Source organism: Protomyctophum parallelum (assembly GCF_964188405.1).
Source record: "Protomyctophum parallelum genome assembly, chromosome: 16".
NCBI lineage: Eukaryota > Metazoa > Chordata > Actinopteri > Myctophiformes > Myctophidae > Protomyctophum > Protomyctophum parallelum.
This window is the reverse complement of record NC_139711.1, coordinates 24908119-24922198: the sequence shown is the minus strand read 5'-3', so window position 1 is coordinate 24922198 and position 14080 is coordinate 24908119. Positions and strand designations below refer to the sequence as shown.

At 45.1% G+C, this 14080-nt stretch overlaps 1 protein-coding gene across 2 annotated transcripts; it reads left to right on the top strand.

Annotated features, from left to right (window-relative positions):
- Positions 1-741: 741 nt before the first annotated feature.
- On the top strand, positions 742-10258 carry zcchc9 (zinc finger, CCHC domain containing 9). Of its 2 annotated transcripts, none has more exons than XM_083785477.1 (9): positions 742-773; positions 1383-1487; positions 3236-3364; positions 3986-4138; positions 5022-5137; positions 5938-6088; positions 7164-7256; positions 8382-8450; positions 9819-10253. In XM_083785477.1, exons 2-9 carry the CDS (start codon positions 1403-1405, stop codon positions 9929-9931), a joined length of 909 nt encoding a protein of 302 aa, XP_083641603.1. In that variant the 5' UTR covers positions 742-773; positions 1383-1402; the 3' UTR covers positions 9932-10253. The 2 variants fall into 2 exon arrangements, with proteins under 2 accessions (XP_083641603.1, XP_083641604.1); XM_083785478.1 differs by having other exon boundaries at positions 760-773; positions 3239-3364; positions 9819-10258.
- The last annotated feature ends 3822 nt before the right edge of the window (positions 10259-14080 follow it).

Below are 14080 nucleotides of genomic sequence, written 5' to 3'. Positions count from 1 at the left end.
ATTAGGTGGCTTCTTGGTTAGAGTGGGTGAGCTGACCACCAGAGCTGAAATAACGTTGAGCAGTGGTGAGTAAAAACAGAGAGAAGGGCTGGAGCGGTGGCGGTGGTTTGCTCTTCACCGCGGCTCGAGGAATTCATGTTGTAGTATTATGTATTATTTGTACGTCTCTAAATGTTATGATGAATTGGACAAGGTGGACCCTCTTGTAAACAAGTGTAATTGGGTCGTCCACTCACAGTTGACAGTTTGTTGTTGTGCTTGAAATGTACTGTAATTCTGCAAACTGTTAATACATACTTCAATCAAGCCTCACAACCAGTCTATGCTCACAACAAGCAACTTTGGAGGAACATTTTAAGCCCAAGTTCGCTTATAACAAGCGGACATGGCAACACGGATCACTGCCCATGTGTTTCCGGGAGCCTTAAATTGTGTAATAATAATAATAATAATAATAATAGAAGAAGAAATAAAACTGCTGTGAAATGGAAAATACATCTAAAAACATTCATTTTAAAACACATGAAACAAATCCATAAATTAAAAAAATGTTGCGAGCTTGTATCTTACGTATCTGCTATTTATTTTCACAAGTTTTATTGGCAAAAGTCTTCTACCCTCCGTGACCATCCAGATCCAGACCAGTAGGGGGCAGCGTAGTGGCTGTGGTTCTACGCAACGCGCATGCTCCAGACCAGGTCAGAGAGGACAGGAGTTGCACTTCCGAGGTAAACACAAGGAGGCCGAGTCTAGAAACACGTCGAGTTGATCCAGTGAGTTTTAATACATTTTTTGTATTTTCCTACTAACACGATCACTCTGAATTGTTTAATGCAGTGGTTTTTAACCCTTTTCATGTCAAGGTTCATTATTTATTCTGCATTTGACCCACGGACGGACCGCCATTTGTCACATTTAGCCTCTCAGTCCCAAGAAGACTAAAGAATATTTTGTTGTCTTTGGATACGATATTATCCACAACTCCATGCTGTATTGATGTTGGCACCATTAGGAGAGATATAACAGCCACAGACACGTTGATCAAAAATAACAATTCCTCAACATTCTACAGTCTACACATCAATTGTGTAGACTTCTTGTAAATTAAGTAATGCAGATGTTTAACAACAACATTGTAACTCTCGAGAGCGTAAAATTAAACCAAGTGTACACGAGGGTCCATTTCTTTTCATTTTACGCTCTCAAGACTTGAAGAGTACTCTAAGGTCTGGTCTGGCTATATAAGGGTCCATTTGGTTCCGTAACCCTGTCCCATCCCATCCCACTTGTCCCACACAAGCGATTCTTCTGTCCCTCAAATGGACAGTTTGGATCTGGTTAGTCTGGTCACCCTAAATGTGACCTGGTTGTTTTTTTTTCAGCAGGTCCAGTCAGTGAAGTCATGACAAGGTGGGCCAGAGCCAACAACGTCCACAAGCACAAAGCAGCAGACGCCACTCCATGGAGCAAGCTGAAAGCAGCAGGAGGTACAGCACAGATTTGATTGATTGATTGATTGATTGATTGATTCAATACTTTATTAACAACTGTTTGCAGAAAAACACACAGGACTGTAGAAATCACTATGGCTTGTTGTTTCCATTGGGGTCCTTCATACTCAAGTCATCAAAGAGAGAGAGAGAGAGTCAGTCACTACATGATCGCCTGATAGCATTTTATTCCCATAACCTTCAGAATAGTTGCCTTGGATGTGTATGAATTAATCTGTCCATTTTTTTTAAACAAATGCCATAAATTGGCAAACTTTAAAAACAAACTGGCAATAGCAGATCTACAAGCGCACAGCGTGTCAGCTCACAGCGTGTCGCGATGTGTTGTGAGCTTGTAGATCGGATATTTCCAGTATTTAATTTTCTTTCATATACACATATATTCTTTGAGGGGCGCTTGCCCCTCCTATATACAGGTTTAATGTTTGTTTTTAATTCAATGTTTGTTTTAAAAACGCCATTGACAATGAAGGGAAAATTTACGTCATCTTGTCCCTAACACAAACATTAAATGCCATTAACAATATATATATATATATATTGAAATTTTATTTCCTTTAGAGGATAGCCCCTTGAGATGTATCATCTCGTTTCAGAGGGGGTTTTAGAGAATTTAAGGTTTGTTTTGTCACCGTTTGTTTTACATCACCATTACATCACCTAATCATAGCAACATGAGTTAGAATTCCCTCCTCGATGTTGTAAGATGATAAGAGCACCCCTCACTTGTCACTTCACACGGGAGTGATTTTTTAAAGTTTTAAAAGCCTTGATGCAGCGGCTTAGTGTGAGTCACGCTTTTATTGGGAAGGCATTATTCTTCCGGTTTGAGGGACAGGAAGTTCTGGGTTAGAGGGTTCCATGACTACAACATGACGTAACGATATAAACTGCTCCTGACCGGATCATAAACCCGAAAAAGAATGCTGTCCAGGCTAAGAGTAGCCTGGTTAATAAACCAGACCGAATCAGCCGTTGGCAAAAATAAATTGCCTGCCGGCGGATTTCGGTCTGGAGAGGCTCAATTGTACGCCCATTTCCTACACCAGAGAAATGGGGCGGCCAATCGGGACACGGTATGCAATATGGGCGGGCTTTGGTACAGTGACTTTCAATGCTTGAGACCTTTGACTGACAGTAGCTCTGACCAATTGCGTCAAAGAGAAAATGTTTCAACCCGCCCCCCTGGAAATGAAATCCAAGCTGAGCCTCCCCAAACTAATATCCCGCGGTCCGTGCGATATTAGTCTGGTTTATTAACCAGGCTAGGCTAAGAGCAGATTCTATTTCTATGTCCAACACATGTTAGAGACTGCTGGCCACCAACACAATGTTCCAAAAGGCATGTTAGAGACTGCTGGCCACCAACACAATGTTCCAAAAGGCATGTTAGAGACTGCTGGCCAACAACACAATGGGGCGACTGTGGCTCAAGAGGTAGAGCAGGTCGTCCAATGATCCATGGGTTGGCGGTTTGAATCCCGGCTCCTCCTGTCGACATGTCGAAGTGTCCTCGGGCAAGACACTGAACCCCCAATTGCTCCCGATGTGCTTGTTGGTACCTTGCATGGCTTCTGCCGCAATCAGTGTATGAATGTGTGTGTGAATGGGTGAATGTAATGCACAATCTATGTAAAGCGCCTTGGATAAAGGCGCTATATAAATGCACCATTTACCACACAATGACGTCATTGATTTTCCAATGTTTCCATGACAACCCTCAGCAGCAGCAGGAAAAGGAGGAGCCAGTAGTAGTGGACCTGGAGCTAGACAACCACAGTCCAGTCCACCTGGAAGAGCAGCCGGTGCCGGTTCTTACCGAGGACCACAGGCCCAAAGGAGAGACGGTGGAGGTAATGATAGAGATCACAATCGACTAATAACAATTATTTGTGCGATAATCGCAACTACTTTGCATATTCGTAAGATTTTTCAAATATAGACCATAGCAGAAATTCCAGAACTGCAAGCTTACATGCACCGCTTGTACATCTCCTATGTCTGCTGTCTTTGATAGCAGACATCAAGTAGATTCACTTGAAAGTATAAAATAATTAAATATGTCTGTCATTTCTTTGTATACTTAAGATATTAGTCGTATCTGCTCTATGCAGTAAGTTCGATTTTTCATGCGTTTCAATAATGTCCAATGCCCCAAAAAACACCATTTAATTGTTAATCCTCAACGTTTTGCATATTCGTCACAATTTTCATAAACACTATACTAACATAGCAGGAATATCTTATCTACAAGCTTACAACATGCATCATAAGCTTGTAGATCTGCTATAAATAAAGTATAAATTAAATTAAAAGTATATATTTTAAATGTCTGTAATTTATTTGTATACTTGCCCTGTGCAACATTAGATTACGAGGACTCAAAAGTGGATCTCATCTTTGATGTGTGTGTAATGTTGATACCAGCCCTAGGTGGAGGAGACCCTTTGATGTATGTGTAATGTTGACACCAGCCCTAGGTGGAGGAGACCCTTTGAGACAAACCCAGACCAGGTCGGGGAGTCTGTTCAGGAAGAAGAAGGAGTACCATGACAACAGCGACGTCAACGGATTCCTGGAGTACCTGCAGGAGACCGGACAGTCTCTGCCCCGGGGGAGTGGAGGAGGTATGGGACAGTCTCTTCCCGGGGGAGTGGAGGAGGAGGAGGTATGGGACAGTCTCTGCCCCGGGGGAGTGGAGGAGGAGGAGGTATGGGACAGTCTCTGCCCCGGGGGAGTGGAGGAGGAGGAGGTATGGGACAGTCTCTGCCCCGGGGGAGTGGAGGAGGAGGAGGTATGGGACAGTCTCTGCCCTGGGGGAGTGGAAGAGGAGGAGGTATGGGACAGTCTCTGCCCTGGGGGGGTGGAGGAGGAGGAGGTATGGGACAGTCTCTGCCCTGGGGGGGTGGAGGAGGTATGGGACAGTCTCTGCCCTGGGGGAGTGGAGGAGGAGGAGGTATGGGACAGTCTCTGCCCTGGGGGGGTGGAGGAGGTATGGGACAGTCTCTGCCCTGGGGGGGTGGAGGAGGTATGGGGCAGTCTCTGCCCTGGGGGGGTGGAGGAGGTATGGGGCAGTCTCTGACCTGGGGGAGTGGAGGAGGAGGAGGTATGGGACAGTCTCTGCCCTGGGGGGGTGGAGGAGGTATGGGACAGTCTCTGCCCTGGGGGGGTGGAGGAGGTATGGGGCAGTCTCTGACCTGGGGCAAAGTGAGTTTAACGTCGTTCATCATATTGGACTTTTTTGTTTGGATGTATGGGCTGTCAAGGCCAGAAAGTAGTTTTTTGGCACTCAGTAGGCGTTCCCGCATAACTTCCTGGTTTGGTGATGATGTCACAGGTTATACACTCTATTCCAACCAGTCCCTGGTAGGAAGTACTGTAGCACGTGGAAGGAAGTTAAGGAACACATTATTCCAACCAGTTCCTTTCCCTATCCAATCGTTACGATTTATTGTGACTTGTGTGAGCGTTGTTTTAATCACGATATACAATAATACGTTCCATCCCTAGGTGGAGGGGGACAGGAGGACAAAGGACTGCGGGAGGAGGTGGAGACGGCCTTGTGGAAGGACAGACGGAGAGAGGACAGGAGGATCAGGAGACAGGACAACAAGAAGAGCAGCATGGTGAGTGTTGATGGAGCAGTGGCTCCCAGTAGCACATAATTGTGATTATGTAATAAAGGAATAGGCTGCTGAAAAAAAACATCTGCTACTCCGACAAAAATAGTTTTACCAATAAGCTACAAAAGCTTCCGACACAACTCGTGCATATCAATGGTCCATGTGTGACCTGTTAAGTACTGTAGTCTGTAGGCAGGCACATAGGCTACTATCAGATGGCCTGGTGTCCTGCTTTAACTGCAAGAGAAGCGGGTCATGGCGTGTCGGACTGACCCTGTCCTGTCTGTCTGGCCCCTTAGCTGTGTTATAACTGCAGTAGAGACTGACCCTGTCCTCTGTCCCCTAGTAATGTTTTAACTGCAAGAGAGACTGACCCTGTCCTGTCTGCCTGTCCCATAGCTGCGTTATAACTGCAGTAGAGACTGACCCTGTCCTGTCTGTATGTCCCCTAGTAATGTTTTAACTGCAAGAGAGACTGACCCTGTCCTGTCTGCCTGTCCCATAGCTGCGTTATAACTGCAGTAGAGACTGACCCTGTCCTGTCTGCCTGTCCCATAGCTGTCTAAACTTGCCCTGATGAAGACTCCTCTGTGAGTCGAAACATGTTGGCTTTATTACATTTCTAAATAAAGTTCCTTGATTTCTATGCACCCTCTCCTCATTTTTAAACATTTGTGAGTGCTCGGATCGCCGCCTTTTCTCTATAGTATTCCAGTCCCACTGATCTTTGAAGCATTTACTTTTACTTTACTTTGAAACTTTTATTGCACCTCCACCTGGTTGATTCTCTCTTTGTCCCCTAGCAATGTTTTAACTGCAGGAGACCGGGCCATGGTGTGTCGGACTGCCCCGAGGCCCGCCGGGACCAGGAGATGGGGACGGGTATCTGCTACCGCTGTGGCTCCACCGAACACGACATGCAGAATTGCAGAGCTAAGGTGGACCCCGCTCTTGGTGAGGATTAGAGACCGGCAAGACCGACGGGGCCCGGCCCGGCCCACCAAAACGGGCCGGGCCCGGGCCGACTTTGTCACTGCCCAACGGGCCCAGGGCCGGGCGGGCTCACGCGCCGTTATATTAATTTTCCGATGTGAATTTCACCCAGACTGGACTTGCTTCAGCAGCGCGGCAGCATGCTGCTGTCTACTCCATAGTGACGTGACAATAACCCCTCCGCAGTGTCCGCACACACACAAGCCAAGCACACTAAAATCTGGTCAAAACTATAAAGACTGAAAAGACTGAAACAACGTGTTTTACATTCTATCTCTCTCGCTCCGCGCCTATAAACTCTAGGTCCTCTCTCTCCTAATTATTGTGCAGCGCTGCTGTACACACACACACACCGAGTAGCCTACTAAGTAGGTAAGTAGCCTATAGGCTACGGCTCTAAAAACATTAAATACTGCGGGAGCATTATTACCACACTAAACAAAGTTGGATTTGTACATTGCAGAAACTGCAGATACATAACGTAAGTGTTCTTATTATTGTCCGTCTACTCTGGGTTTTATAATGCAGCGTGAGTCCGCGATAGCCGATCTGCAAGCTCACAACGCGTTGTGCTGATTGACAGTGCACGTGCAGCAGCTACTGTATAAAATTATATTTAAGTAGGCTACTTTTTAGTGTGTCTGTTATTGACTTCTTGTTCCTTAATGTGGGTTTATCAGAGCGATATAGTGCAGCTGTGAGTCAGTAGCTGCTGCTGCTGCTGCTGCTGCTGCTGCTGCTGCTGCTGCTGCGTCCGTGCACCAATAGAGCGACCGCGGCGGCGGCACGCATGCTTGAAATATTAAATAAAAATATGTCGGGCTTCCGGGCCCGGGCCGTTTCTGGACTGTACCAACGGGTTTAGGGCCGGACGGGCCTTAACTCCACGGGCCCCGGGCCGGGCACAGGCCTATATTTTAGGCCCGTGCAGGGCTCTAGTGAGGATACACAAGCCCTGATACGTTGTTGTTACAAACTGCTAGTTAAGACTGCCTCTATGTATTGTAACATGTATGTTATTGGTCATGTGTTCCAGGAGACTGTCCGTACGCAAAGTGTTTCATCTGTGGTCAGAATGGTCACCTGTCCTCCTCCTGTCCAGATAACCCCAAAGGCCTCTACGCAGCAGGTATGAAAACCAACTCTTCTTAAAGGCCTCTGGTATTACAACCACCACAACTCTTCTTAAAGGCCTCTGGTATTACAACCACCACAACTCTTCTTAAAGGCCTCTGGTATTACAACCATGCCACAGCATGTAAACTGTGCCTAAAGGCTGGTGTGTGTTTAGTGTTAAATGATAACATTAGGACACCCCCGTCATTTATTTGATTAGAAATTGAGAAATGAAAAGAAACATAAAATGAAGGTGTGGTTATCTGTTGTTGTGCGGGTGAGAGGGTGGAGTAGAGTCAGTGTGCATATCATTACATTCAGAATCAACGCCACAGAAAGCTGACCGCCTAGAAAATGCGAATTCTGAAAACAAAAATTGCTGTTCCAGGTGTAAAAATTATACAGATTCCGCAACTTGATGCCATATAAATGTACCCCTAAAAAGTAATTTACAAAACAAGCCGTCAGAGATTAGTATCTAAAGGGGCTAATTTTCTGCTGCCCGTACTATGAGCTCTTTTGCTGGTTAAGTCTTGATCCGCTGGGATACACACACACGGCGCTGGGAGCTGTGTGTGTGTCCCAGGAATCTGGAGTGTACACACACAAACACGCTCACATTGCTTTTGGCGGACAAATGTCTGTTTTGAGACGAAGAGAAGAGAACCCGTAAATACGGAAGCGGGCGCCGGTCTGCTCAGTGAATCCTGTATTCTCTACTCGCCAGTAATGAAGGAACAGGGAAACCACACACCCCTGTAATCGAACACCCAATGAGAAGAGTATGTAATGAGTGGTGCCGAACCGTTCTTTTCTACTCAGAAACCTGGAAATTCACAGAAATAGCAGAAATCTCTGAAACCAGAAACCACAAGTAAATTATACTATATCATTGCTCCCTATCACAAAGGCCACAATTAACGTTGTTAAAATCTAAGAAAAAGTGATTTTGGGTGACCCTTTCATTAATTGCAGATTGTTGCTGCCGTGTGTTTTAGTGTTTAATTAACATTATTAATTATTTGCAGGAGGTTGTTTAATGTTAAATGATAAACGTGTTTAACGTCTTTATTAATTGCCGGGAGATTGTTTAATATTAAATGATAACATGTTTAATTAACATATGAATTAATTGCAGGAGGTTGCTGTCGTGTGTGTGGTTCAGTTGAACACTTCCAGAAGGACTGCCCAGAGCACCAAGCTACAGGTGAGTCACTCCTCCATAGTGGAAAGCAGTGGTTCCAAAACCCTTTCATGTCAAGGACCCCCAAAATTATACTCATTAGCCCGCGGACCCCCATAAGAGAAGATTGTTCCGTCTCTAGGGCCCCCGGTTTGACCGGCCCTGCACTATTTAATATTATTTCTATCTCTGGGACCCCAATACATATTGTAAAATGAATGTAACTCTGAGAGTGTACAAGGTTGGTTCCATTTGTACATTCTCTGAGTTACAGACCCGTAAGGGTCCATTTGGTTCCTAATTGTCATTTTTCCATGACAATCTTTTTGTGTCCTATCCTGAAATCAATGTGTATTATTGTGCTTAAATATTGCATATTGTGTACACATTCTGTACCTGTTGTATTTTTGTATTTGTGTATATTTAAACCTGTCATGTTTATTATTATTATTGTGACATTGGAAACTGGCTAATTGGTTTGGGCTTAGGTGGCATGAGTCACCACCCATCGTTAGAGCCAATCAGTTGTACCCTTTCCTGTATATAGGTACACACCCATTCCCTGTCACACTATTCCTGAAGAAGATCCTAAAGGATCGAAACGTTGAATCAAATAAACCAGTGGAGCTGAGTTTTTCATACCAGTGTTGCAGACTCTATTTTTTCTATTGTACTGCCTTTTGTCTAGCACCTGGGCTAGAGTGGAGGTGCATGCTCTATTTCCTTTGTCATTTAGCTGGGGACCCTGGAACTCTCTCAAGGACCCTTAGGGGGTCCCCGAACCCCACTTTGGGAACCACTGGTGTAAAGACAATTCATAGTCCTGTTTTCGGTGAAGAGGTGACCACCAAAAACTTCAACATGACGTCACGCAGTGGTGGTCACCACTCACACGACGCATGTCTCTGTTTTTTACTAACCACCGTTTCGGTGGTCACCTCTTCACTGAAAACTGGACTATGAATAGTCCTTGACCCAGACCCTGAACCTAATCCTCCTTCATAGTGTAAGCCTAACTCTAACCCAGAGCACCAAGCTTCAGGTGAATGGTTTCATACTTGCGTTAAATATTGATATGTTCGTAGATAACTTGTTTATGTTTTATATTTATATTTTAGCTACCTCTGTGATGGTGGGGTGGCTTCATATTTATGTTTTAGCTACCTCTGTGACGGTGGGATGGCTTCATATTTATGTTTTAGCTACCTCTGTGACGGTGGGATGGCTTCATATTTATGTTTTAGCTACCTCTGTGACGGTGGGATGGCTTCATATTTATGTTTTAGCTACCTCTGTGACGGTGGGATGGCTTCATATTTGTTTTATATTTATGTTTTAGCTACCTCTGTGACGGTGGGATGGCTTCATATTTGTTTTATATTTATGTTTTAGCTAACTCTGTGACGGTGGGATGGCTGTCCAACAACATGAGCGCTGACCACGAGGACGTCGACCAACCAGAGAAGAAAGAAAAACCAAAACAAGCCAAGGTGGTGAAGTTCTGACCTCTGACCGGACACATCGCCGCTTCTCAACGTCTTTGTCCGTTTTGCGGGTCCGTTTGGTTCTATTTGTACACTCTCAGAGTTGACCCATAAAGACCTGAGGCCGATTCTACAAGTGCCTTCTAAATCATTTGTTCTAACCCCCGCCCCCCAATCTGAAAACGTTTCTTGCCATGGACCCCCCATGATTTGTTCAAAATTATAACATTTTTGAGCTTCTGCCATTTTTGAGAGCCACTATTCTAAACCACATAATAAAAATAATCGCTATATATATATATATATATATATATATATATATACACACACACACACACACACACACACACACACACACACACACACGTCAGTGGTTTTCCTTTCCATATCGAGGTCAATTATTTATTCAACATATGATGAGATTTAGCCTCTCAGACCGAAAAAAATAAAATAAACAAAAAGGAGACATTTTCTTTTCTTTTTTTATACAATTTCATGCTGTATTGATGTAGGTACCATAAGAATGATAACAGGTCTTCTACATTCTGTAATTGCGTAATTCTTGTAAATTTAGTAATGCAGATGTTTAACAAATAATTTAACTCTTTGAGTTACACCAAGTGGACCCAAAGAGTTAAAGATCTATAAGGGTCCATTTGGTTACCAACTCTTCCATCATTTAGCTTGGGACCACCTGGAACCCCCTCAAGGACCACTGGTGGTCCCCAGACCAAAGAAGACCCCAGCAACAAAGACAGTTAATAATGGAAAACGATATTGAGCACTGGGAGTGGGACACATTTTATTTAATTTGTAATATGTCCATACTGATTACACGTATGCTACTGTATTCATTATTCACATCTCACTTTATCAGTTTTTAGAACATCTTATGGGGACCGAGCCCTCTGTGATTAATTGATGGATTGAAAATTGAACAGATTGTAGAGTAAACACAGTTTGAGGAAAGCACATTTCAATACAAGGTCTTCTTAACAACCAATAAGGAAAAAACAATCTAAATTGCATCATGCATTTAAGTAGCATGTGTCAAAGTAGGGGGTTTTCATGATGCTGAAACCCTTCCAACAGTGACGTAGAGACTCTGGGGGCGGTGGGGCTCCAGCCCCCATGAGGAATTAGACCTGAATATATACATATATATAGCTTATTCGCCTCGGTACGTCCCGATACCGCGCCAGGTCTCACCCCATGACGATTATCAAAACATTTTGTTTCTGCCTTCAAAGCATTCGTTTTGCACAAAAACACTCCTTGAGATAAAAACGGCCATAGGTGTCATCACAAAAGTGGCTATAGCTGTTTTTTGCCCAATGAGTGGGTTTTTTTGTTGCAAAACTGGCGCGCTGCTGCACTTTGTCCAGCACTCTAGTTATAACCTTAAGGTCCACACACACATCCCTCTGAGAGTTTGTCTGAAGGACCTCATCCTGTACGCGTACAGGAGTGGGTTGAGGGCTGAGTTGGCATGGGACAGTAAAATAGCCGTCAGAATGAGTGGCATGGGCACGGGGCAGTGCGGGCAGAGGAACAAGACGCAGTAGATGATATGTATTGGCATCCAGCACAGCATGAAGAGAAACAGGACCAGGAACAGAGACGTGGCCTTGCGGAACTCCTGGCGGGTACGCATGGCGGGTTTGTCCTCAATAGCTGGCCTCGGGCAGGTATCGATCACAAAGACAGCGGTAGAACCAGAGCTACTAGAACCAGCGGACCCCATTGTCGATCCTGGTTTTGACCCCAAAGCGGCATTTCTCGCCCGATCAATTAACAGCCTAACGTTAGCCCGAGCCCTGTTCGAACTCTCTAAAGCAAGTCCAGTTCCATCATGTGAACGACCATGTTCGGTCTCTATTCTGGTCCCTGACCCCACCTCAGGTCTTACCCCAGCTCTGTTTAAAACTCTTTCTCTGACCTCGAACCCAGTAGCATCTCCACCCGTCCCCTCTGCAGTAGGCCTAACCATCCCATCTGCATCTCCACCCGTCCCCTCTGCAGTAGGCCTGCCCATCCCATCTGCATCTCCACCCGTCCCCTCTGCAGTAGGCCTAACCATCCCATCTCCAAATCTAGCTTCAGTTTTGTTCCTGGTCATGTGTCTTATTCCAGTCCCATCTTCCACATCTACTCTAGGTCGTGCTCCTCCTTCCACACCTGCTCCGGCTTCCCCTCCAGTCCGTGCATTATCAGACCTCGCTTCGCCTCCAGAAGCATCAACGTCGCCCCTAACCGTATAAGTGGTCCCAGGCTCAAACCTGTATTCGGGTCCAGATCTCTCCCCTGTTTCTGCGCCGCTTTCATTCACTGTCCCCGCTGCATGAATTGCAACTTCTATGCTCCACCGGGTGAGTTCCTCGGTCCGGTTCCCTGTCCCCGCTTTGCCGACAGCTCCGGCATCCCTCCGCCCAATTTCCACCGCAGGTCCTCTGGCCACGCCGATTCGCCTCAGCTGGCGTCGGATCGTGATGAAGATGTGGCCGTACATGAGGACCATGACGACAAGGGGAACGAGAAGGCAACCGAAGTAGTTGAAGTAGACCAAGTATTCCATGTCCACCACGCACGTGAAGATGCAGTAACTGTGACGACAGGATATATATACAGTAGAGTTATTCATGTTAATGGAATAATTTGGCAAACATATAGGTGAACACTTTTATTGTGCCCTTGTATACATGCTAATGTATAGAATAATATAGGGTTTAATTAACACTTGGTTGCATGCTGAAAATAGCAAAAGTGTAAAAGCAGCCATTGCGATGGCATCAAGGCCCGCCAAAATACATTTTAGTCGACTAAATCAACTGTAGATTTAATCGACTAAAACCAGACTAACGCTAAAGACATTCCAGGTGACTAAAATGTGACTAAAACTACAATTCAAGAGACTATGACTAAAACTATAAAATCTGAATTTGTTGTCAAAATCAACACTGTGGTGAATAATGAATCATCACTCTGCGCCTGGGGTCTGTTCGTGCCAGTCCATGAGAGGCACAGAGCCACAGACGACGGCCAGGCTCCAGGTGAGGAGAAGGGCCAGCCGGGCGTTCCTGGGGCTCATGATGCGCTGGTACTGGAACGGCAGCAGGATGGCCACGTAGCGCTCTGCTGCTACCGCTAACAGGCTCAGCATGGAGCTCTGGGAGAAAGGACAAAATAATTAAGAAATAAACATTTATTGTTTGTTTCTGCCTTTATTGATAGATCCAAGTGAAGAATGAGAGGAAAGAGGGAGAGAGAGACAGGGGAGACATGGAGCAAAGGTCGTCATGAACGGGACTCGAACACACGATCAGGCCAGAGCCTATTATTATGTGGCATGCGCCTGGACCACTTGGCCAGCGGGGGCACCCCGAAATATACAGTTTTATTGTAAATTGTACAGCTCTTCTATAGTTCCAGGGGCGGCGGTGGCTCAGGATGGGAGTGGCCGGATGGGAACCGCAAAGTTGCCAGTTCGAAACCCGGGGCTCCCCGACCCAGTTAGTGTCGGAAGTGTCCAGGGAGCAATTACCGGTAAGTGTCCAGAGCAAGACACACAACGCCTAATTGCTCCCGATGAGCAGGTTGGTGCCATGCATGGTTTCCTCTGCCATCATCGGTGTATGAATGTGTGTGTGAATGGGTGAATGTAATGCACAATCTATGTAAAGCGCCATGGATAAAGGCGCTATATAAATGCACCATTTACCATTTATTCCAGCACACTTATCAGCTGACATCGGATGTCTGTCCCTCCCTTTCGCATGACGTTTCATGGCCAATGTTCCATGTGTCCTTGATCAATACACTCATGAACAAAAACTTTACTATTTAACTTTACTATTTATGATAAAAGACTTGTCAAATCTAAACAAACTCAAACACCCTGGCCTGTGATACATTGTTGCGGGCATGGTAATAATAATAATGACTTGTAGTTGTGTCAATTTAGTGACGCAACAAAATGGAAGCACGATTGCCCTAATGCCAAACAAAATCACATCCATGTTGCCGTTTTTGTGAGTAAAATAAATAGCTGGTTCAAAACTTCACTTCAACTAACTTCACTTCAACTAAATAAAAACTAAGGTATGGTGACTAAAACTAAGACTAAATATACCAACAATTTTGTCAACAAATACAAACTAGACTAAAATGTCT